Source organism: Bombina bombina, chromosome 5, assembly GCF_027579735.1.
Source record: "Bombina bombina isolate aBomBom1 chromosome 5, aBomBom1.pri, whole genome shotgun sequence".
In the NCBI taxonomy this organism is placed as follows: domain Eukaryota; kingdom Metazoa; phylum Chordata; class Amphibia; order Anura; family Bombinatoridae; genus Bombina; species Bombina bombina.
Window position 1 is genome coordinate 510,402,754 of NC_069503.1, and position 24,675 is coordinate 510,427,428.

General features: G+C 38.9%; 1 protein-coding gene across 2 annotated transcripts in view; it reads left to right on the forward strand.

Moving 5' to 3' along the window:
• The window catches only part of VPS41 (VPS41 subunit of HOPS complex), an 809,562-nt gene that overhangs the window by 68,877 nt on the left and 716,010 nt on the right, over positions 1–24,675 (forward strand). For both annotated transcript variants that reach the window (XM_053714423.1, XM_053714424.1), the window contains exon 3: positions 847–954. In XM_053714423.1, coding sequence (XP_053570398.1) covers positions 847–954 — 108 coding nt within the window. The remainder of the gene's footprint in view (positions 1–846; positions 955–24,675) is intronic.

Sequence of the window (24,675 nt, forward strand, 5' to 3'; positions counted from 1 at the left end):
AAGTTTGAAAATATGAAGAAAAGTGTCAATTTATTTAGGACACGGGTTGAAACATTTGTTTAATCCGTGGAGCCATCAAGAACACTAAGGGAACAGTCATACAATTTTTTTGAGGGTTGAAAGAATGATTTTGAATAAGGATATAAGGATATGGCTCAATTTTTTAAGTGATTTTCCTTATATAGCTATCAGAAAAGTTTAGCCTGAGCTACAACCCAAACTACAGAACAGAATCTCTTTGTTTGAAGGGAATAGCAAACAAAAACAAAAAATAGATGTATTTATAGGGATGTTCTAATAATAAAATAATATGCTATGGTTTGTTAGAGCATGCTAGTTTTACACATATTCTTTGCAAATCATTGTATAAATGGGTTAAACACATATCTAAAATCTCACTTGGGAGCTGCAACACATTGATAGGAATTAATTTCATAATGTGAGTAGTAAATGAAACTTCTTCAAATGTTACCTCAAGGCAGTAGGCATGAGGGCTTGTTTTCAAATTGGGACCTTTATATTCAGTTTTACAAAAAAAATATTTATATATTTCTATGCTATATAGCTTACACAGATGCAATCATCCTATATTATATATCATTTACCATTATAAACCCCATGTATTTTCTTTTAAACAAATTAGTTTACCTTTTGAGATCTATCTATCTATCTATCTATCTATCTATCTATCTATCTATCTATCTATCTGTCTATCTAAGCTACATAATTTAGATAATATATATTTATGTTTGAATAATGTTTGCAACAACTATAACATATAAATATATGTAGACTCAACTTTAAAATGATTCTCATAAACCTATTTTCATTTTGTTTTCAATTAAGGAGGATGACAGTGAAGAAGAACCAAAGTTGAAGTATGAAAGGCTTTCTAATGGAGTTACTGAAATTCTTCAGGAAGATGCTGCAAGCTGTATGATTGTTCATGAAAAGGTATGGTCACTCTATCAAATGGCTTAGATTAACTATTAAAAGGTTGTCTATAATGGAGCCAGTAACTCTTATGTACATTCATAAGTGTAGATTAAGGAGCAATAAGAACAATTCTGTAACTTGTGGCAGCTTGGCTCCCAGAAGTTGTCAGATTTAGAGGGAAATGATAAATATATGCTTAGTCACTCAAAAGTGATTCAGCATATCTGCAAAAAGCTGACAAGAAAATATCACATGGACATCTCTATGTAAAACATGAAGAGTAAGTTGTCTGTAATCTATAGCTACTACTATATCTTTACTGTCATCTGCATGGTGAAAAATAGAATTAAAAAACAACAGCCAATCAATATCATCAGTGCTGAGTTCACACTTTGCTTTACTGTGATCACATGGGATTTCACAGAAATCTTGAGAGATTTCTTAAACTGAGGAGGGAAATAAAGTGTATGTGACCACACATGTCAGATGCACGCTCCCTTGCATGTCCTACAACTAGCATCCTGATTGGATGTTTAAAGCCCATTTACAGTGGAAAGTGACAACTGAGGAACTTTTGAGGTTAAATATCTTCTTTTTTACATAGAGATATATATGTAAAGTGATTCAACGTTTGTGTTTCATGTCCCTTTAATGCAGATGAGTGCACAAAGTCATCATGATTTGTCCTACAATATGAAAGACTTCTCTTCTTACACTACAGCCTACATTGTCCTCCTCCATAAAAAAATGTTGCCAGCCAGGTTGCATTATAAAGTAGCCGGGTGGGGGCAGTTTAATATTTTCTAATATTATATCATTTTCTGCTATCCAAAGCACAAATTAATTGCATAGTTTAACATAAATATATTTAATGATAATTTGTGCAACATTAGCTAATTTAGCTAAAAGGGACAGTCTACTCCAGAAATGCTATTGTTTAAAAAGATAGATAATCCCTTTATTACCCATTCCCCAGTTTTGCATAACCCACACAGTTATATTAATATACTTTTTACCTCTGTTGTTACTTTGTATCTAAGCCTCTGCAGACTGCCCCTTATTTAGTTTTTTTGACAGACTTGCATTTTAGCCAATCAGTGCTGACTCCTAGTTAACTCCACATGCATGAGCACAATGTAATCTAAATTACACACATGAACTAACGTCATCTAGCTGCGAAAGACTGTTAAAACATGAGATAAGAGGCAACCTTCAAGGGCTTAGACATTTAGCATTTGATACTACCTAGGTTTAACTTTCAACAAAGAATACCAAGAAAACAAAGCAAATGTGATGATAAAAGTAAATTGGAAAGTTGTTTAATAAAATTGCATGCCCTATCTGAATCCTGAAAGTTTAATTTTGACTAGACTGTCCCTTTAATATACGCTAAAATTTTAGCCGGGTGGTCGGTAAAATCAGCCGGGTGGTTCACCCGCTAAAAAAGTCCTGAGGAAACACTAATCGATATTAATGATAAAAAAAGGGCAAATACATGTGGCAGATGTCAAATGACAGCATAGTACATACAATTATGAATTAACATATGGCAGTTTGACGAATAAGATTAGTTTTTTTGTTTCATAAATATATTTAACTGGGCGATAAGCCTGCCCAGAGGGCAGTCTATGTTGAAAAAATACAAACCTCCAAGCTAATTTTACAAAAAATAAAAGAAGTAAAATGACAGAAAAAAATAAACAAAGCTATGCAAAATAAAAAAATTAAATCTAAACTAATACTCCTATAAAAATAAAATATCCCCCCAAAATAAAAACACCCCCCTAAAAACAAAACCTAATACTAAACTACCATTGCCCTAAATTAAACAGCTCTTTTACCTCTAAAAAATACTAAGTCCCCCCTAACAGTAAAAAACCCCCACCCACCAAATCCCCCAAAATTAAAAACCTAACACTAAAAAAACTAAACTACCCATTGCCCCTAAAGAGGCATTTGTATGGGCATTGTCCTTTAAAAGGGCATTCAGCTTTTTTTCTAGCCCAAAAAAACCCTAAGCTAAAAAAAACAAAAAAACAAAAATTAAAATAAAAGAAGCCTAAACCTAAGCCCCAAATAGGTACTCGCTGTTCCTGAAGTCCAGCGGAGGTCTTCTTCCAGACGGATCCATCATCTTCAATCTTCATCCAGAGTGAAGGCGGCGAGGAGTGGAGATGCGGAGCTGTGTTCCCGATGCCTGGATCCTCAGCGGCGGTCCTCAACGGCAGCGGTCCTTGGTGGCGGCGGAGTTGCTCGGCGGCATGGAGGCTCCTCTTCATCTGATGTCCGTCGTAAATTGAACATTGAATGCAAGGTACTGCAATCAATTTGGGGTACCTTGCATGCCTGTTGGCTAAAATTTTTAAATCAGCCAATAGGATTAAAGCTACTGAAATCCTATTGGCTGTTTAAATCAGCCAATAAGATTTCAGTAGCTCTCATATGGGATACCTTGCATTCAATCTTCAGTATGCGGCGGACGATCGCATGAAGAGGAGCCTCCACGCTGCTGAGGACCGCTGCCGCCAAGGATCGCCACATCAGGGAACACTGCTCCGCGCCGCCTTCACTGTGGATGAAGATAGAAGATCATAGACCCGCCTGGAAGAAGACCTCCGCCGGACTTCAGGAACCGTGAGTACCTATTTGGGGCTTTAGTGTTATTTTTTTTTTATTTTTTGGGTTTTGTGGGCAATTGAAAAAGAGCTGAATGCCCTTTTAAGGGCAATGCCCATACATATGCCCCTTTAGGGGCAATTAGTAGTTTAGGTTTTTTAGTGTTAGGTATTTTATTTGGGGGGTTTAGTGGGTGGGGGTTTTTACTGTTAGAGGGGGGACTTAGTATTTTTTTAAGGAAAAGTGCTGTTTAACAAAAATGCCCTTTTAAGGGCTATTGGTAGTTTATTCTTAGATTAGGGGGTGTTTTTATTTTAGGGGGCTTTTTTATTTTCATAGGGATCAGGTTTATTTTTTTATTTTGGATAATGTGGTTTATTATTTTATGTAATGTTAGCCATGTTTTTATTTTGTGTAATTTAGATTAATTTAATGTCATCTTAGTGTTTTTTTAAGTACTGTTAGGATTTATTTTATTTTAATTGTAATGTATTGTAGGGGTTAATTTAGGGGGTGTTAGGTTAGGCTTAGTCATTAAATTAGTTATTTGTATTGTAGGGGTTAATTTAGGGGGTGTTAGGTTAGGCTTAGTCATTAAATTAGTTATTTGCGTTGTGGGGGTTGGCGGTTTAGGATTAATAGATAAATTAGGTTTAATGCGTTGTGGGGGCTTGGCAGATTAGGGGTTAATATTTTAATTAAGTTTATTGCGTTGGTGGTGAATGACGGTTTAGGGGTTAATCAATTATTTAATTTGCTATTTGGGGGAATGGCGGATTAGGGGTTAATCGATGTATTAGGTAGTTTGCAATGTTGGGGTTGGCGGATTTAGGGGTTAATAATTTTATTATGTAGTTGTTTTTTGTTTTTTTGTTAATACGTTGTGCGGGCAGTTCGTTTTTTTTTCTTAATACTTCGTACGCGCGGTTAGTTTTTTTTTTTTAATACTTATTGCGGGTGTTTTTTTGTTTTTTTTATGCTCTGTTTGCCTTCACTGCATCCCGGTGGATTCCGAAAATGGCAGGATGGTGAAAGAATCCAGGTGAATTCTTTTGGCTGTGCGCGCAGACAACATTCTTTTGACTTCCTCGCGCAGCCAACATTCGTTTGAGAATGCGCGCGCAACTGGCGACACTAACGGACACGTTACAAACGCGATTGTAGTATAGATGTTTTCCTGTTTTTAAAGTTTTTTAAATTAAAAAAAAAATGAAGATGAATGTAGATGTTGATATGCAAAACAATTGCTTTTCTTTACTTATAAAGGGTTACATTACAAGTGGAGCTCAAAATATCGCTTTTGTGAAAGCAATATTTGCGCTTCACTGAGTAATAACAGCACACACAAATGTGCGCTGGTATTACAAGTTGAGCGCAATCGTGTTCGCATTGCTGGAAAGCATTGTGCTCACTAGAGCGCGCTTCCATAGACTCCAATGGGAGCCTCGTTCTCATGCAGTGAGACACAGCATGAGAACTACCACAGCGAAGATGGTAAGTCGCGCAACAATGGCAGCAAATTGTAAATATATAAGTATATAAATATATACATATATATTTATGTGCTACTATGTGTACAGTTCCCATCGATCGCTATGTAAAGGCACTTTTCACCACACACCCACTAACTTTAAACACCCATTTGGTGTACATTTATAAAATTGACCAGAGATCTGATCGCTGGTTAATTTTATAAGTGCTAATTGCTACTGCGAGCTCGCGGTAGTAATAACCTGCCACTTGTAATTGCTGTTTATTTATTGCGTGCCCCGAAACTGGCAAATGTTCCCGTTTGTGGGCATGTGATAAATTAGCACTTCACTTGTAATCTACTCCACAATGTTCCTTTTGAGCTCCCGGCAATACTTTCTTTCATATAATTAAAATGAAAAATAAATAATTTCTAGTTTGGAACCTTACCTTTGCCTTGGATGAAGATTTGGATATATACTCAATCTGTTAGTACACTGGAAATTGTTATACTTTTGTTTTATTTAGGGTAAAACTTGAGGAACTTGTAAAAATGTATTACCTTGGACCTTATATGATAAAGTAGAATTGTTGGGGACAGGCTATTCAAAAATATTCCCATTTCTTGTAATATATTTAACACAATATATATTTTACCTTGATTCATTAAAGAGTTTAAAGGTTGATTAAAATGTACTACCATTTGTTTTGGTGAAAAATTGACTGCCTGCTAAAAGAGTATAAGTATATGTTAATTATGCTTGGGTGGGTCACTAAATCAAATTAATGCAGTTGTAAATGAGCAAAAAATGGTGACTACTTACTTTTTGAATACACTCAAGGCCTACACTTGCCTAAAGGTTTGTGAACCTTTAGGCATTACCTGGATTTCTGCATCAGTTACTCATAAAATGTGTTCTGATCTTCATCTAAGTCACAATTATAAATAAACACCATTGCTATCTAAAAAAAGAAAAAGTTTGGTTAATCTTTTAACGCCGTTATGCCGTTCTATTCCGTCATAATTACACTGGGCTTTAAAGCCGTTATGACGGAATAGAACGTCATAGCCAACGGCTGTCCTGAAGCCTACTGTGCTTCTCAGATTTGATTGCGGTCTAGAGGGTGTTCCTAGGGTTATAGGGACACCCCCCAGATCGCGTGATTTCAATTTGTCTACATCGGAACAGGAGATCCGTCAGGAAAGGGTTAAGATCATGTACATGTTCCACAATGCTTCTCCAAAAATGTACTATGGACGATTGAGACAAAAGACAAAATGCACAATGCTATGTGTGGAGTAAAATGCAATCTCCACATCAACACCAAAACCCAAAAAGGGTATAATTTAAGACATTTTTACAGGAGAATGTCAGCGCAGCAGTTCATAATTTGAAGCTTAAGATAGGTTGTGTGATGCAACAAGACAATGACCCAGAAATGATCCCAAAAAAATAAAATAAAAGGATTCATGTTTTGGAATGTCCAAGTCAGAGTCCTGACTTTAACTCAATTGAGATGCTGTGACATGACCTAATGAGATCTGTGCAATCAAGACAGCAATGAACTAAATCAGAATTGTAGTGAGGAATGGTCCAAAATTTATCATCAACATTGTCTAAGTCTTATAAGAATCTAAAGGAAACATTTAGTGGAGATTGCTGCTACTAAAGGAGGATCTACAAGTTACTAATGTGAAGGGTTTGCTTACATTTTCCAGAATGCGCTTTGAATGATTTATCAATGTCTTCAAAATATGAAAAGTACAACTGTTTTTATGTTATTCGTTTAGTCAGATTGTTTGTCTATAATTGTGACTTATATGAAGATCAGGACACATGTTATGAGTAATCAATGTACAAATCCAGGTAATTCCAAAGGGATCACAATTTCTCCAACATAGGTGTGTCCGGTCCACGGCGTCATCCTTACTTGTGGGATATTCTCTTCCCCAACAGGAAATGGCAAAGAGCCCAGCAAAGCTGGTCACATGATCCCTCCTAGGCTCCGCCTTCCCCAGTCATTCTCTTTGCCGTTGTACAGGCAACATCTCCACGGAGATGGCTTAGAGTTTTTTGGTGTTTAACTGTAGTTTTTATTATTCAATCAAGAGTTTGTTATTTTAAAATAGTGCTGGTATGTACTATTTACTCTGAAACAGAAAGGTGATGAAGATTTCTGTTTGTAAGAGGAAAATGATTTTAGCAACCGTTACTAAAATCGATGGCTGTTTCCACACAGGACTGTTGAGAGGAATTAACTTCAGTTGGGGGAAACAGTGAGCAGACTTTTGCTGCTTGAGGTATGACACATTTCTAACAAGACGATGTAATGCTGGAAGCTGTCATTTTCCCTATGGGATCCGGTAAGCCATTTTTATTACATAAGAAAAAATGGGCTTCACAAGGGCTTTTAAGACTGTAGACATTTTCTGGGCTAAAACGATTGATATATAAGCATATTTTAATACTTCATAGCTTTGAGGAATTATTTTATTCTTGGGAATTATGTAAAATAACCGGCAGGCACTGTATTGGACACCTTATCCTCTAGGGGCTTTCCCTAATCATAGGCAGAGCCTCATTTTCGCGCCTCTATTGCGCACTTGTTTTTGGGAAGCATGACATGCAGATGCATGTGTGAGGAGCTCTGATACACAGAAAAGACTTTCTGAAGGCGTCATTTGGTATCGTATTCCCCTTTGGGCTTGGTTGGGTCTCAGCAAAGCAGATACCAGGGACTGTAAAGGGGTTAAATATAAAAACGGCTCCGGTTCCGTTATTTTAAGAGTTAAAGCTTTCAAATTTGGTGTGCAATACTTTTAAGGCTTTAAGACACTGTGGTGAAATTTTGGTGAATTTTGAACAATTCCTTCATACTTTTTCACATTTGCAGTAATAAAGTGTGTTCAGTTTAAAATTTAAAGTGACAGTAACGGTTTTATTTTAAAACGTTTTTTGTACTTTGTTATCAAGTTTATGCCTGTTTAACATGTCTGAACTACCAGATAGACTGTGTTCTGTATGTGGGGAAGCCAAGGTTCCTTCTCATTTAAATAGATGTGATTTATGTGACACAAAATTTAGAGAAAATGATGCCCAAGATGATTCCTCAAGTGAGGGGAGTAAGCATGGTACTGCATCATCCCCTCCTTCGTCTACACCAGTCTTGCCCACACAGGAGGCCCCTAGTACATCTAGTGCGCCAATACTCCTTACTATGCAACAATTAACGGCTGTAATGGATAATTCTATCAAAAACATTTTAGCCAAAATGCCCACTTATCAGCGAAAGCGCGACTGCTCTGTTTTAGAAAATACTGAAGAGCATGAGGACGCTGATGATATTGGTTCTGAAGTGCCCCTACACCAGTCTGAGGGGGCCAGGGAGGTTTTGTCTGAGGGAGAAATTTCAGATTCAGGGAAAATTTCTCAACAAGCTGAACCTGATGTGATTACATTTAAATTTAAATTGGAACATCTCCGCGCCCTGCTTAAGGAGGTGTTATCTACTCTGGATGATTGTGAGAATTTGGTCATTCCAGAGAAATTATGTAAAATGGACAAGTTCCTAGAGGTCCCGGGGCCCCCCGAAGCTTTTCCTATACCCAAGCGGGTGGCGGACATTGTAAATAAAGAATGGGAAAGGCCCGGCATACCTTTCGTCCCTCCCCCTATATTTAAGAAATTGTTTCCTATGGTCGACCCCAGAAAGGACTTATGGCAGACAGTCCCCAAGGTCGAGGGGGCAGTTTCTACTCTAAACAAACGCACCACTATACCTATAGAAGATAGTTGTGCTTTCAAAGATCCTATGGATAAAAAATTAGAGGGTTTGCTTAAAAAGATGTTTGTTCAGCAAGGTTACCTTCTACAACCAATTTCATGCATTGTTCCTGTCACTACAGCAGCGTGTTACTGGTTCGATGAACTAGAAAAGGCGCTCAATAAAGATTCTTCTTATGAGGAGATTTTGGACAGAATTCATGCTCTCAAATTGGCTAACTCTTTCACCCTAGACGCCACTTTGTAATTCGCTAGATTAGCGGCGAAAAATTCTGGGTTTGCTATTGTGGCGCTTTGGCTAAAATCATGGTCAGCGGATGCGTCTTCCAAGAACAAATTGCTTAACATTCCTTTCAAGGGGAAAACGCTGTTTGGCCCTGACTTGAAAGAGATTATTTCTGATATCACTGGGGGCAAGGGCCACGCCCTTCCTCAGGATAGGTCTTTCAAGGCCAAAAATAAACCTAATTTTCGTCCCTTTCGCAGAAACGGACCAGCCCCAAGTGCTACGTCCTCTAAGCAAGAGGGTAATACTTCTCAAGCCAAGCCAGCCTGGAGGCCAATGCAAGGCTGGAACAAAGGAAAGCAGGCCAAGAAACCTGCCACTGCTACCAAGATAGCATGAGATGTTGGCCCCCGATCCGGGACCGGATCTGGTGGGGGGCAGACTCTCTCTCTTCGCTCAGGCTTGGGCAAGAGATGTTCTGGATCCTTGGGCGCTAGAAATAGTCTCCCAAGGTTATCTTCTGGAATTCAAGGGGCTTCCCCCAAGGGGGAGGTTCCACAGGTCTCAATTGTCTTCAGACCACATAAAAAAACAGGCATTCTTACATTGTGTAGAAGACCTGTTAAAAATGGGAGTGATTCATCCTGTTCCATTAGGAGAACAAGGGATGGGGTTCTACTCCAATCTGTTCGTGGTTCCCAAAAAAGAGGGAACATTCAGACCAATCTTAGATCTCAAGATCCTAAACAAGTTTCTCAAGGTTCCATCGTTCAAAATGGAAACCATTCGAACAATTCTTCCTTCCATCCAGGAAGGTCAATTCATGACCACGGTGGATTTAAAGGATGCGTATCTACATATTCCTATCCACAAGGAACATCATCGGTTCCTAAGGTTCGCATTTCTGGACAAGCATTACCAGTTTGTGGCACTTCCGTTCGGATTAGCCACTGCTCCAAGAATTTTCACAAAGGTACTAGGGTCCCTTCTAGCGGTGCTAAGACCAAGGGGCATTGCAGTAGTACCTTACTTGGACGACATTCTGATTCAAGCGTCGTCCCTTCCACAAGCAAAGGCTCACACGGACATTGTCCTGGCCTTTCTCAGATCTCACGGGTGGAAAGTGAACGTAGAAAAAAGTTCTCTATCTCCGTCAACAAGGGTTCCCTTCTTGGGAACAATAATAGACTCCTTAGAAATGAGGATTTTTCTGACAGAGGCCAGAAAATCAAAACTTCTAAACTCTTGTCAAGTACTTCATTCTGTTCCTCTTCCTTCCATAGCGCAGTGCATGGAAGTAATAGGTTTGATGGTAGCGGCAATGGACATAGTTCCTTTTGCGCGAATTCATCTAAGACCATTACAACTGTGCATGCTCAGTCAGTGGAATGGGGATTATACAGACTTGTCTCCGACGATACAAGTAGATCAGAGGACCAGAGATTCACTCCGTTGGTGGCTGTCCCTGGACAACCTGTCACAGGGGATGAGCTTCCGCAGACCAGAGTGGGTCATTGTCACGACCGACGCCAGTCTGGTGGGCTGGGGCGCGGTCTGGGGACCCCTGAAAGCTCAGGGTCTTTGGTCTCGGGAAGAATCTCTTCTCCCGATAAATATTCTGGAACTGAGAGCGATATTCATTGCTCTCAAGGCTTGGCCTCAGCTAGCAAAGGCCAAATTCATACGGTTTCAATCAGACAACATGACGACTGTTGCGTACATCAACCATCAGGGGGGAACAAGGAGTTCCCTGGCGATGGAAGAAGTGACCAAAATCATTCAATGGGCGGAGACTCACTCCTGCCACTTGTCTGCAATCCACATCCCAGGAGTGGAAAATTGGGAAGCGGATTTTCTGAGTCGTCAGACATTTCATCCGGGGGAGTGGGAACTCCATCCGGAAATCTTTGCCCAAATTACTCAGTTGTGGGGCATTCCAGACATGGATCTGATGGCCTCTCGTCAGAACTTCAAGGTTCCTTGCTACGGGTCCAGATCCAGGGATCCCAAGGCGACTCTAGTAGATGCACTAGTAGCACCTTGGACCTTCAAACTAGCTTATGTATTCCCGCCGTTTCCTCTCATCCCCAGGCTGGTAGCCAGGATCAATCAGGAGAGGGCATCGGTGATCTTGATAGCTCCTGCGTGGCCACGCAGGACTTGGTATGCAGACCTGGTGAATATGTCATCGGCTCCACCATGGAAGCTACCTTTGAGACGGGACCTTCTTGTTCAAGGTCCGTTCGAACATCCGAATCTGGTCTCACTCCAACTGACTGCCTGGAGATTGAACGCTTGATCTTATCAAAGCGAGGGTTCTCAGATTCTGTCATTGATACTCTTGTTCAGGCCAGAAAGCCTGTAACTAGAAAAATCTACCACAAAATATGGAAAAAATATATCTGTTGGTGTGAATCTAAAGGATTCCCTTGGGACAAGATAAAAATTCCTAAGATTCTATCCTTTCTTCAAGAAGGTTTGGAGAAAGGATTATCTGCAAGTTCTTTGAAGGGACAGATTTCTGCTTTATCTGTGTTACTTCACAAAAAGCTGGCAGCTGTGCCAGATGTTCAAGCCTTTGTTCAGGCTCTGGTTAGAATCAAGCCTGTTTACAAACCTTTGACTCCTCCTTGGAGTCTCAATTTAGTTCTTTCAGTTCTTCAGGGGGTTCCGTTTGAACCCTTACATTCCGTTGATATTAAGTTATTATCTTGGAAAGTTTTGTTTTTGGTTGCAATTTCTTCTGCTAGAAGAGTTTCAGAATTATCTGCTCTGCAGTGTTCTCCTCCTTATCTGGTGTTCCATGCAGATAAGGTGGTTTTGCGTACTAAACCTGGTTTTCTTCCGAAAGTTGTTTCTAACAAAAACATTAACCAGGAGATAGTCGTGCCTTCTTTGTGTCCGAATCCAGTTTCAAAGAAGGAACGTTTGTTGCACAATTTGGATGTAGTTCGTGCTTTAAAATTCTATCTAGATGCTACAAAGGATTTTAGACAAACATCTTCCTTGTTTGTTGTTTATTCTGGTAAAAGGAGAGGTCAAAAAGCAACTTCTACCTCTCTCTCCTTTTGGCTTAAAAGCATCATCAGATTGGCTTACGAGACTGCCGGACGGCAGCCTCCTGAAAGAATCACAGCTCATTCCACTAGGGCTGTGGCTTCCACATGGGCCTTCAAGAACGAGGCTTCTGTTGATCAGATATGTAAGGCAGCGACTTGGTCTTCACTGCACACTTTTACTAAATTTTACAAATTTGATACTTTTGCTTCTTCTGAGGCTATTTTTGGGAGAAAGGTTTTGCAAGCCGTGGTGCCTTCCATCTAGGTGACCTGATTTGCTCCCTCCCTTCATCCGTGTCCTAAAGCTTTGGTATTGGTTCCCACAAGTAAGGATGACGCCGTGGACCGGACACACCTATGTTGGAGAAAACAGAATTTATGTTTACCTGATAAATTACTTTCTCCAACGGTGTGTCCGGTCCACGGCCCGCCCTGGTTTTTTAATCAGGTCTGATCATTTATTTTCTTTAACTACAGTCACCACGGTATCATATGATTTCTCCTATGCAAATATTCCTCCTTTACGTCGGTCGAATGACTGGGGAAGGCGGAGCCTAGGAGGGATCATGTGACCAGCTTTGCTGGGCTCTTTGCCATTTCCTGTTGGGGAAGAGAATATCCCACAAGTAAGGATGACGCTGTGGACCGGACACACCGTTGGAGAAAGTAATTTATCAGGTAAACATAAATTCTGTTTTTTTACTTGCAACTGTATGAGTATTGGTCTCTGAAAATAAAGATGTCCTAAAATAAATTGCGTATGTTATTTGGGCTTAGAAAGTTTTGCGGCCTTATTAACATAAGGCTGTATTATGAGGAAAGAAATGTGTTGAAAGTGGAGAAGACAGCAACAGTTATACTTAAAAGTATATAAAAGTCAAAATTGAAATGTTCATGGGTTTTAAATAGAAGCATTTTTGCAATATACTTAAGTGGTTACTGTTTTTCATGGGCATGCGCTTATATTTTGTGTATTCAACCACCATGCCTTGCATTGTTTTGCAGTCCTGCGACACATCCCTTGAAAAGTCTTTTCAGTATTATGTGTTATACTTCCTTTACAGTGACCAGGTAGGAACATGTGTAAACAAGTTCCTGCATATATCAACCAATCACTGTGCAGCATGTACTAGTGTGGGTTCTGCATTCTACAGAATGAACTCAAGCTTCTCTTGAGGGGAGGCAAACATTAAAATGTTTAATTAAATTAGAGGAAAATTAGTCTAAATTAGTCTAAATATGTAACAAAAGTTGTTGGTTTTATTTTTTTTTTATTTTTTTTAAATCCGGTCCAGTAGTGCATTGCTAATCTGGAGTTTACTTTAAAGGGACAGTCTACACCTTTGTCATATTACAGCCTTACCTTAGATTAAGCTGCAAATAGCCTTCTGCACCTTTTCTATATCATACAGCAGGAACAGTAAAACAGTTATTTTATGGGTAATGGTGTCCCTTTAAAACAAAAGTATATAGATAGCATGTTGAGTGTGAGATACTTTTGAGGGACCATGAAGAGGCTTCCAGAGCTGCACTGTACTACCAATCCTGAGATGGACAAGATAGGTGATTGATTGCTACACATCAGCACCTTACTGGCTAAGTGGCTGTGTTCAGCTTTGCTCTCCCATAGTGCATTGTAAGTCCACAGCTGACTATCTGTGTTTAGGCAATTTGCTGGGGATACAAATATACTTCAGTTCAAGGTTTAATAGAATAATAAAATACTCAATGACATTACAGCATTTAATCTTTGTTCTTTTATGTTATTTTTATTGACTTTATGAGTAAGGTCTACATCATTAATATTTTTTTTTGACTAGCAAATTATTTTATTCAGCAAAGGAACATTGAAACACTTTTTTTTTTTAAAGAGACTGTGTACACTGTTGTTGAATTTAATCAGGTTCAGGTATATTAATTAAAGGTCCATAATAAATGCACTTAACTCCTTAAGGACAAGGCCATTTTTACATTTCTTACCCTTAAGGACCAGGGCTATTTTTACATTTCTGCAGTGTTTGTGTTTAGCTGTAATTTTCCTCTTACTCATTTACTGTACCCACACATATTATATACCGTTTTTATTGCCATTAAATGGACTTTCTAAAGATACCATTATTTTCATCATATCTTTTAATTTACTATAAAGCAAATATGATGAAAAACTTTGACCCCCAGAATCTGTTACACATCTACAACCACCAAAAAACACCCATGCTAAATAGTTTCTAAATTTTGTCCTGAGTTTAGAAATACCCAATGTTTACATGTTCTTTGCTTTTTTTTGCAAGTTATAGGGCAATAAGTACAAGTAGCACTATGCTGTTTCCAAACCATTTTTTCCCCCCAAAATTAACGATGGTTATATTGTAACACTGATATCTGTCAGGAATCCCTGAATATCCCTTGACATGTATATATATTTCTTTAGTAGACAACCCAAAGTATTAATCTAGGCCCATTTAGGTATATTTCATGCCACCATTTCACTGCCAAATGCGGTCAAATAAAAAAAAAAGTTAAATTTTTCACAAACTTTTCACAAACTCACTGAAATTATTTACAAACAGCTTGTGCAATTATGGCACAAATGGTTGTAAATGCTTCTCTGGGATCCCCTTTGTTCAGAAATAGCAGACATATATGGCTTTACCACACGTGTATTATGCCCAGCAGTGAAGGGGTTAGTTAGGGAGCTTGTAGGGTTAATTTTAGCTTTAGTGTAGTGTAGTAAACGACCCAAAGTATTGATCTAGGCCCATTTTGGTATATTTCATGCCACCATTTCACCGTCAAATGCGATCAAATAAAAACAATCATTAAATTTTTCACAATTTTAGGTTTCTCACCGAAATTATTTACAAACAGTTAGTGCAATCATGGCACAAATGGTTGTAAATGCTTCTCTGGGATCCCCTTTGATCAGAAATAGCAGACATATATGGCTTTGGCATTGCTTTTGAATAATTTGAAGGCCGCTCAATGCCACTGCGCACCACACTTGTATTATGCCCAGCAGTGAAGGGGTTAATTAAGTAGCTTGTAGGGTTAACTTTAGCTTTAGAGTAGAGATCAGCTCAGCCTCCCACCTGACACATCCCACCCCCTGATCCCTCCCAAACTGCTCTCGTCCCTCCCCACCCCACAATTGTCCCCACCACTTTGAGTACTAGCAGAAAGTCTGTCAGTACTAAAATTAAAGGCTTTTTTTATAACAAATTGTATTATTTTTTTTTAAAAAAAAAATATATATTTATTCTGCTTTTTAGGATCCCCCATTAGCCCCCAACCTCCCTGATCCCCCCCAAACAGATCTCTAACCTTCCCCCCTCTACCTTATTGTGTGCCATCTTGGGTACTGGCAGCTGTCTGCCAGTACCCAGTTGTCCATATAATTAATTGTTTTTTAAAAAAAATAAAAAACCCTATTTTTCTGTAGTGTAGCTTCCCCCCTCAATACCCTCCCCCCCTCCCAGATCCCTTTCCAAACAATTTTTCCCCTCTCCCTTTCCCCTTCCCCTCTCCCTCGCTTCCTTGCGTGCTCACGGACACTTTCATCACAGGATCCGGAGCACACACCGGCAATGGGCCGCCCACCCGCCTCCCACCCACCAATACAGAACCAATAAATTCAGCAGCACAGCAAAGGTGAACTATGTTTCAATTTTATTCAGTACCAGGAGGTACTGAATAAAATTGAAACATAGTTCACCTTTGCTGGTACTAAATAAAATTGAAACATAGTTCACCTTTGCTGTGCTGCTGAATTTATTGGTTCTGGATTGTGTTGGAGTCTTCAAGTGGTGGCTCCTTCAGCTTGCACACAGATAGCCATTGGTGCTGGAGAATACTTTGTCCCACCCACCAATGGTTGGCACCATCGCTTGCCGATGCAAAGAGGGCCACAGAGTGGCCCTCTCTGCATCGACAACTCTGCAATTCTATTTCTGCAGTGCCCCACTCGTGGGACATGAAGAAATAGTGCGATCTCGCTATTTTGAGCGAGATCGTGGCAGAGAGAAGCCCAGCACTGCATATATGAGTGACACTGGCGTAATTGAAACCAATCTTTCCTTGTAGGAAAGTGAGCCCTTGTTCATTTAGTTCATCTACTGTGTACCATTTTTGTTCATTTTCCAGTTGGTATACCATTAGAGATCTGTGTGACTTCTTGGTTAAATATCCTATGTGGGCCAGCCCTGGTAAAAATTCATGGTTATCTGTAAGGGAAGTTAGCGGAGATGGTCTGCTAGAAAGGAGTGGGTATTCTTTCAATAGTTTTTTCCCAGTTTCTAGTGTGATTGAGGTGTAGTCTGCAGAGTTTAGTTTGGTAATTTTAGGACCCCAACACATCATTAATATTTTATGATTAAAGGGATAGGAAAGTCAAAATTAAACTTGCATGATTCAGATAGAGCATGTAATTTTAAGACACTTTTATATTCACTTCTAGTTTCAAATGTGCTTTGTTCTCTTGGTATCCCTTGTTGGAAAATAATATGCACATATACTACACTAGTGGAAGCTAGCTGCTGATTGGTGCCTGCACACATTTGTCTTTGTGATTGGCTATCTAGATGTGCTCAGCTAGCTGCCAATGTTCATTCAGCAAAGGATAACAAGAGAATGAAGATGAATGTGATAATATAAGTAAATTGGAAAGTTGAAAGTAGGGGTTTCCTATCCCTTTAAGTCACTGCAAGCCCACTGTTTGTATTTGTTGATAAGAACTGAGACACTGGTTTTAAGAGGGATTGATTACTGACATTTTTGCAGTCCCATATTAGAGGACAAATATATTAAATGTGCAGAAATGTACATTTTATGAACGCAATCAAGATGTCAATCAAACCCTCTGGTCCTGCCCCTGCCAAGGTCATTTTTGTTTCACAGTAAAAATAATGCTTGTAGCGCTGCTTCACAACATTAAAACATGGGTTCTGAAAAAGGAAATGACCCCCTTTTTTTTTTACAATAAAAAAATAGATCAGATGCTTATTTGCTATTAAAGCCATTTTATACAATAAAAATATATACACAATAATAATTTATTTAACCTGTATTTCTTAAAGTGCACGGGAAAGGAAATAATGAAATTTCTTTTAGTGACAGACTACTTTATAAAGAGAGAAATAAATATATTTCCTTTTTTTATTTTAAAGGGACATAAAATGTTCCTAAGTGTAAATTGTACTATTATTTTTGAAAGAAAAAAAAAATATATGTTTGGGTTTTGTACTGTGAAGTTTTCCTAATTAGGGTTAACACCGTGTACCATAATATCCTTTGCTCTTTCTTCCCCACCCGCCTTGGCTATACCTATGTGGTTTACCCCTTTTCAGGAGTTAAATACATAGTTAAAGTCTGCTCCAAAGCAGTTAAGCATGGCTGGTGATAGGCGGCTACACATGTATGTCTCTTGTCTCATTATCTATTATTTGATCATTGTCAGCAAGTTAATGAATTAAGAACTAATTTCCATATTGGCCCGATCACAATGCCATTGTCTTTGTTGATCTGCAGCACTTTTTTCATTATCGGCTTGGTGAAAAATGCCCCTACAGGTAACGTGCCAGTCCTGTTTGGCTGATCACAATTCTAATTCTAGTAGTAGCAGTAACACACTCATATTATCTGTAGATGTTTTTTTTCAGATAAATTTAAACAATTGCTGTACCATGTGACAGCAATCAGCCAATTACAGACTGATTTACATATTTACTGTGAAAGAGCTGGTGCCTCAGAATGTGTGCATATGAAAAGACTGAGCAAAAATGTATAATTGAAGTAAATTGGAAAGTTGTTTAAAATATCATGTTCTATCTGATCTGTTAAAGTTTAAGTTAAAGCTATTTTTTCACTAATCAAATTATATAACTAAAAGGACTTAATAAATTCTGGACTAGTACCCCAAAATGTTTTAGTATGGAACATTTGTTTTGCATATGGGCACTGACATTACCCCAGCCATATTAGATGGTATTAGGAGACTACATCACCAAACAGCTAGAAACCTTACCTGCTCAAACAATTAAAGGAATATGAAACCCACATTTTTTTCTCTCATGATTCAGATAAAGCATGCAATCTTAAGCAATTTTCTAATTTACTCCTATTATCAATTTTTCTTCATTTTCTTGGTATTCTTTGTTGAATGAGCAGCAATGTACCACTGGTTGCTGACTAAACACATGGGTGAGCCAATGATAATTAGTATTTATATGCAGCAACCAATCAGCAGCTAGAACCTAGGTTCTTTGCTGCTCCTGAGCTTTCCTAGATACACCTTTCAGCAAAGAAGATCAAGAGAAGGAAGCAAATTAAATAATTGAAGTAAATTGAAATTTTTTTTTTTTAAATCCTTCTGAATCATGAAATAACATTTTTGTGTTTCATGTCACTTTAATGTTTACACTAATAAAAAATAGTGAAATCGGGAAGTGTCTCTGGGCAGCACCTTGAATGGTCACAATATTGACAGCTGCGTGCAGACTTCTGGTAAATTCGCTAATTATCGGCAGCTCTCCTACAAATCTATCTCTAAAACCTCAAGCTTAAGCCCTTAATGATCGAGGACGTGCAGGGTACGTCCTCTAAAAAAAGACAGTTAACGTCTGAGGACGTACCCTGCACGTCCTCATTCTGGAAAGTAGCTGGAAGCGATCCTGCTCGCTTCCAGCCACTTTCTGGTTATTGCAGTGATGCCTCAATATCGAGGCATCCTGCAATAACCCTGCATGGCCATCCGATGCAGAGAGAGCTACTCTGTGGCCCTCTCTGCACTGGACATCGATGGCCGGTATCGGTGGGTGGGAGCCGACGGGGAGGTGGGTGGGTGACCATCGATGGGCCGTGTGATGTGGAGGGGGGAGGGACCGAAGGGGGTGCACGTGCACAGGGGCGGCGGGCAGGCGCGTGCTAGGGGCCGGAGTGGGTGGGAACCGCTACACTACAGAAAAAAAAGCATAATATAAGTGGGAGAAAGGGGGTATTTAAAAACAATCTAAGGGATCTGGTAGGGGTCAGGGGTTTGTCTTTGGGGGGGAAGCTACACTACAGAAAAGGGAAAAAAAATAAAAAAAGCACAATTTATTTCTAAAGAAACAATCAGTAACACTAAGGGTGTGTTACTACTAGGGGGCGCACAGGACCTTATATGATTATTATGTAAATAGGCTAAGAGAGAAGAGAACAAGATATTACATATAATAACTATAATAAAATATACTATACGGAATAATGTAAACAAAAAAGAAACAATTCTTATAAATATGGGACTATGAAACATAGGATACAACACAAATAATAGCAAATACAGTAATAAGAAATTCCTGAAAGGTTCTTATCTGGAAATGCTGTCTTCTTTTGCAATGTTATATAGATGGTAAATGTCCCAATTGGGGTGGGTATAGTCCCAAATGATGAATGTGATCAAATACCAGGATGATCAATGATCAGGAACACAGATGATGACTGGAGTCAGCTGCTTTGTCAGGGAAATCAGGATCTAAGAGCAAGTTTTCTCTGTGAAAAAAATCACAAAAAGACAAAGGCGCCTCCTAGTGTAATACAGTTGGTGAAAGAGATTTGTTAGGTAATCAAAAAGGTACTCACAAGTGGAGCAGCACCCAATTGTGCTAAATCAAACAGACTGGGATCTCACAGTGTCCCAGCTCACTGACACTGCAAGGAAACTGGTTTCTCCAATGTCTTGCCGGACTGACAGAGCTCAGACTCTCACAAAGAGGTTTACATAAAACCAAATTTTATTAATAAAATAAAAATCTCAGTGTCTCATGACACTAGATATTAAAAGAACAAGCAACGCGTTTCTCAGACTGCTGTCTGTTTCATCAGGCTTCCCTGATGAAACAGACAGCAGTCTGAGAAACGCGTTGCTTGTTCTTTTAATATCTAGTGTCATGAGACACTGAGATTTTTATTTTATTAATAAAATTTGGTTTTATGTAAACCTCTTTGTGAGAGTCTGAACTCTGTCAATCCGGCAAGACATTGGAGAAACCAGTTTCCTTGCAGTGTCAGTGAGCTGGGACACTGTGAGATCCCAGTCTGTTTGATTTAGCACAATTGGGTGCTGCTCCACTTGTGAGTACCTTTTTGATTACCTAACAAATCTCTTTCACCAACTGTATTACACTAGGAGGCGCCTTTGTCTTTTTGTGATTTTTTTCACAGAGAAAACTTACAATTTATTTCTAAACTGGGTACTGGCAGACAGCTGCCAGTACCCAAGATGGCACCCATTAAGGTAGAAGGGGAGGGTTAGAGAGCTGTTTGGTGGGGGGATCAGTGAGGTTGGGGGCTAAGGGGGGGATCCTACACAGCAGCATATGTAAATATGCTTAAAAAACACACAAACAAAACCCAAATATACCTTTTATTTTAGAACTGGCAGACTTCCTGCCAGTACTTAAAGGGCCACTGTAAGTAAATATTTTCTATGCCTGTTACTAACTAACTACCCCAAATACGCTTTTTATCAATAACATTTCATTAACATATATCTACCGTATATCAGAAATCTTGCCTGCAAATTTAATTGTTTTCCAAACCCACTCCGTGGGTATCCTTTGCTCGGTACCAATCCGTTTACAATACCAAGGTTTGCAAAATGGCGCTTTAAACACAAAGTTATTGGTTTAAGTATTTTGAACATGCAGTGCTGAAAATAGTGGGCAGGATAACGTGACATCATCAGCGAATAAAAGATATAACTTTTAGAACGTTATGAAACTTCGTTTTGGAGAAAATATAGGTCAGTAGGTTTTAATTAATGTTTATTAACTTTAATATGTTAGTTGTTTAGCTTAAAAATTATAACAGAAAGTAATCCTTTAAGATGGCGGGACAAATTGTGGGGTGGGGGAGAGAAAAGAGCTGTTTAGGAGGGATCAGGGGGTCTGATGTTTCAGGTGGGAGGATGACCTCTACACTAAAGCTAAAATTAACACTGCAAGCTCCTAATTAACCCCTTCACTTCACATTTTATCTTCCTTTAAAATAAAAAAAGGAAATATATTTATTTCTCTCTTTATAAAGTAGTCTGTCACTAAAAGAAATTTCATTATTTCCTTTCACATGCACTTTAAGTTAAATAATAATACACGTGTGATGCGCAGCGGAATTTAGCGGCCTAATTACCAAAAAGCAACGCCAAAGCCATATATGTCTGCTATTTCTGAACAAAGTGGATACCAGAGACGCATTTACAACCATTTGTGCCATAATTGCACAAGCTGTTTGTAAATGATTTCAGTGAGAAACCTAAAATTGTAAAGAATGTAATGTTTTTTTTATTTGATCGCATTTGGTGGTGAAATGGTGTCATGAAATATACCAAAATGGGCCTAGATCAATACTTTGGGTTGTTTACTACACTGCACTAAAGCTAAAATTACCCCAAAAAGCTCCCTAATTAAACCCTTCACTGCTGGGCATAATACACCTGTGGTGCGCAGTGGCATTTAGCGGCCTTCTAATTACCAAAAAGCAATGCCAAAGCCATATATGTCTGCTATTTCTGAACAAAGGGGATCCCAGAGAATAATTTACAACCATTTATGCCATAATTGCACAAGCTGTTTGTAAATAATTTCAGTGAGAAACCGAAAGTTTGTGAAAAAGTTTACAATTTTTTGTATTTGATCGCATTTGGCGGTGAAATGGTGGCATGAAATATACCAAAATGCGCCTAGATCAATACTTTGGGATGTATTCTAAAAAAAATATATACATGTCAAGGGATATTCAGGGATTCCTGAAAGATATCAGTGTTCCAATGTAACTAGTGCTAATTTTTAAAAAAAAGTGGTTTGGAAAAAGTGCTACTTGTATTTATGGCCCTATAACTTGAAAAAAAAAAAAGCAAAGAACTTGTAAACATTGGGTATTTCTAAACTCAGGACAAAATTTAGAAACTATTTAGCATGGGTGTTTTTTGGTGGTTGTAGATGTGTAACAGATTTTGGGGGTCAAAGCTAGAAAAAGTTAGTTTTTTCCATTTTTTCCTCATATTTTATAATTTTTGTTATAGTAAATTATAAGCTATGATGAAAATAATGGTATCTTTAGAAAGTCCATTTAATGGCGAGAAAAACGGTATATAATATGTGTGGGTACAGTAAATGAGTAAGAGGAAAATTACAGCTAAACACAAACACAGCAGAAATGTAAAAATAACCTTTGTCCCAAACAGACAGAAAATGGAAACGTGCTGTGGTCATTAAGGGGTTAATATTACGGAGATCGAAAGATATCAAATCATACCAAACTTTGTGTGGAACTGCACCATATTGCCGATCCAGAGTGATGAGGCCTGTGGCGTCCCTTCGTTGGAGAGGTCCTCAATACCACCCCTCAATATGCGAGGTAAAACAGTGTTATATCACTGTCATATTGCCTACTCAACTATCAGTAAAGATGTGACTAATAAGGGAAGGGAAGAATTCTTCTCAAAATGAAGACTACCATTTCTGAGCAAAACCTACATTGTTTATTACAAGAACACTATGTGCATATTACTAAGAGTATCGCTGAGGCCTGGAACAACACTACAGTCTGCCAGGTATCGGGAGACAGTTCAGACACAGCTACCTCTGAAAGCAAAGTTTTACTGTGGCAGGAAGCAGAACCCATGGTTACTGTAAATGACGATCCCGTACAGCTTCTCACCATTGAAGCAAACACTGCTTCTGAGAGCCCAAGGGAGGCTATGTGGACAGCTGCGGCGTCGGAACTTGCAGATCGCTGTCTCGCATCTTAAGGGACTAAATCGACAGAGCCGCTTTTGATGTTGGATTCCTTGTCAGAAGCAACGGGCCGCACTTACACAGCGATCCAGTAAGGATAGTAAGAATTGTCATAAAGCAGCTGCGGCCTGACAAAACTTCAACTACATAGAAGGGTTTGTCTACCCCGCTGTACAGTAAGAGCAGTACCCAAACTCTACCTGAGAGACTTTGGGGCCTATCTATCAAGCTCCGTACGGAGGTTGAGGGCCCATGTTTCTGGCGAGCCTCCAGGCTCGTCAGAAACACCAGTTATGAAGCAGCGGTCTAAAGACAGCTGCTCCATAACCTGTCCACCTGCTCTGAGCAGGCGGACAGGAATCGCCGCAATTCAACTCGATCGAGTATGATCGGGTTGATTAACACCCCCTGCTGGCGGCCGATTGGCCATGAGTCTGCACTGGCGGCGTTGCACCAGCAGCTCTAGTGAGCTGCAGGTGCAATGCTGAATACGGAAAGCGTATTGCTCTCCACATTCATCAGGTCCGACAGACATTTGTTAAATAGGCCTCTTTGTGTATATCCTCCAGGACTCTGAAGGGACTGTTTTATGCTGAGTAAAATGAAGGGACATGTCACTGGCCTATGTATTCCTACCATGAGGGCCTCAATAGGCTGGCGGCAAGGTATTGGGTAGCTAGTGACTTAATTTACTAAATGACCTAAAGCCTGTATAATTAACATATTGTTATGCACTTTTAACTACCCAAACATCTATGGGTCCATTACAGTGAGTTTCTTCTGTATTAGATAAAGTCATAATGTTTATAGATGTTAGTTATATTTAGCTATTTCCTTCATTGTCTATAGCCTGATTGCTATCTATATGGGCCATTGCGTCTCACTTGATACTTTACAGTACATACACACTGTATATATAGAACATTGGAATTTAACATGCTGTTCCCTAAAATAGCTCTAACTTTACTAAACACTATTTCAATATTCTATATATTACGGCACCTCCTTACAATGTTTGCCTACATCCCACTCTTACTCAATATAGACGCCCGATTAATGATAGCATTTCGCTTGATGTGTTAAGGGCAATATGCTAATAGGATTGGTGACCTGGGGGTTCCTACACTGCAGCGGTGGCCTGGCACTGGGGGTGCCCTCTCCATTCTTCACCTTTCCCCTTATTCTTTTCTCCCATGAGCAGCATTATAAAACATGTTTAGAAAGAAATGCAGCTTGACTCTTATTTACGCTATTAATTGTCACATACTACTAATTGTGCCCCCCCCCAAGGGGTTGCTGAACATGTTACATTTCAGCTGTCACCCTTCCACTGCTGATTGAACACTCTGCCAATAGTGAGGTCAGGCATTTGTGACTCTTAGTTCTGTTAAGTTACCCAAATAATTGATAATGACTCCTCAGACGAAATTCAAGTATATTTTAGATTAGTAGTATATTCCACAAACAGCCCCTCTAATACTAAATAATGCATAGCTCTTTTGTCTCTGGTGACAATATCAGGTGTTTAATTTAAATACACTTCCCTTGGTGACCTAATATTTTCCTATTATGTTTTTACTATCTAATTGGCGATGGAGTGAATTTTGTTTCGCATTATTATATTCGTTAAGTTGTATACTAGACTTTTTCATTTAGAAAAAACTGAGGTGTACCATATAATTTGTATATAAAATGTTTAGTTATATGTAATGAAAAAACCTTGCAATATGCTTTCATTATTTATTTTGCCCAGCTCTGAAAATTTGAAGATATTTATAATTCTCCTTTTAAAATGCACCATGCTGACTACTCAA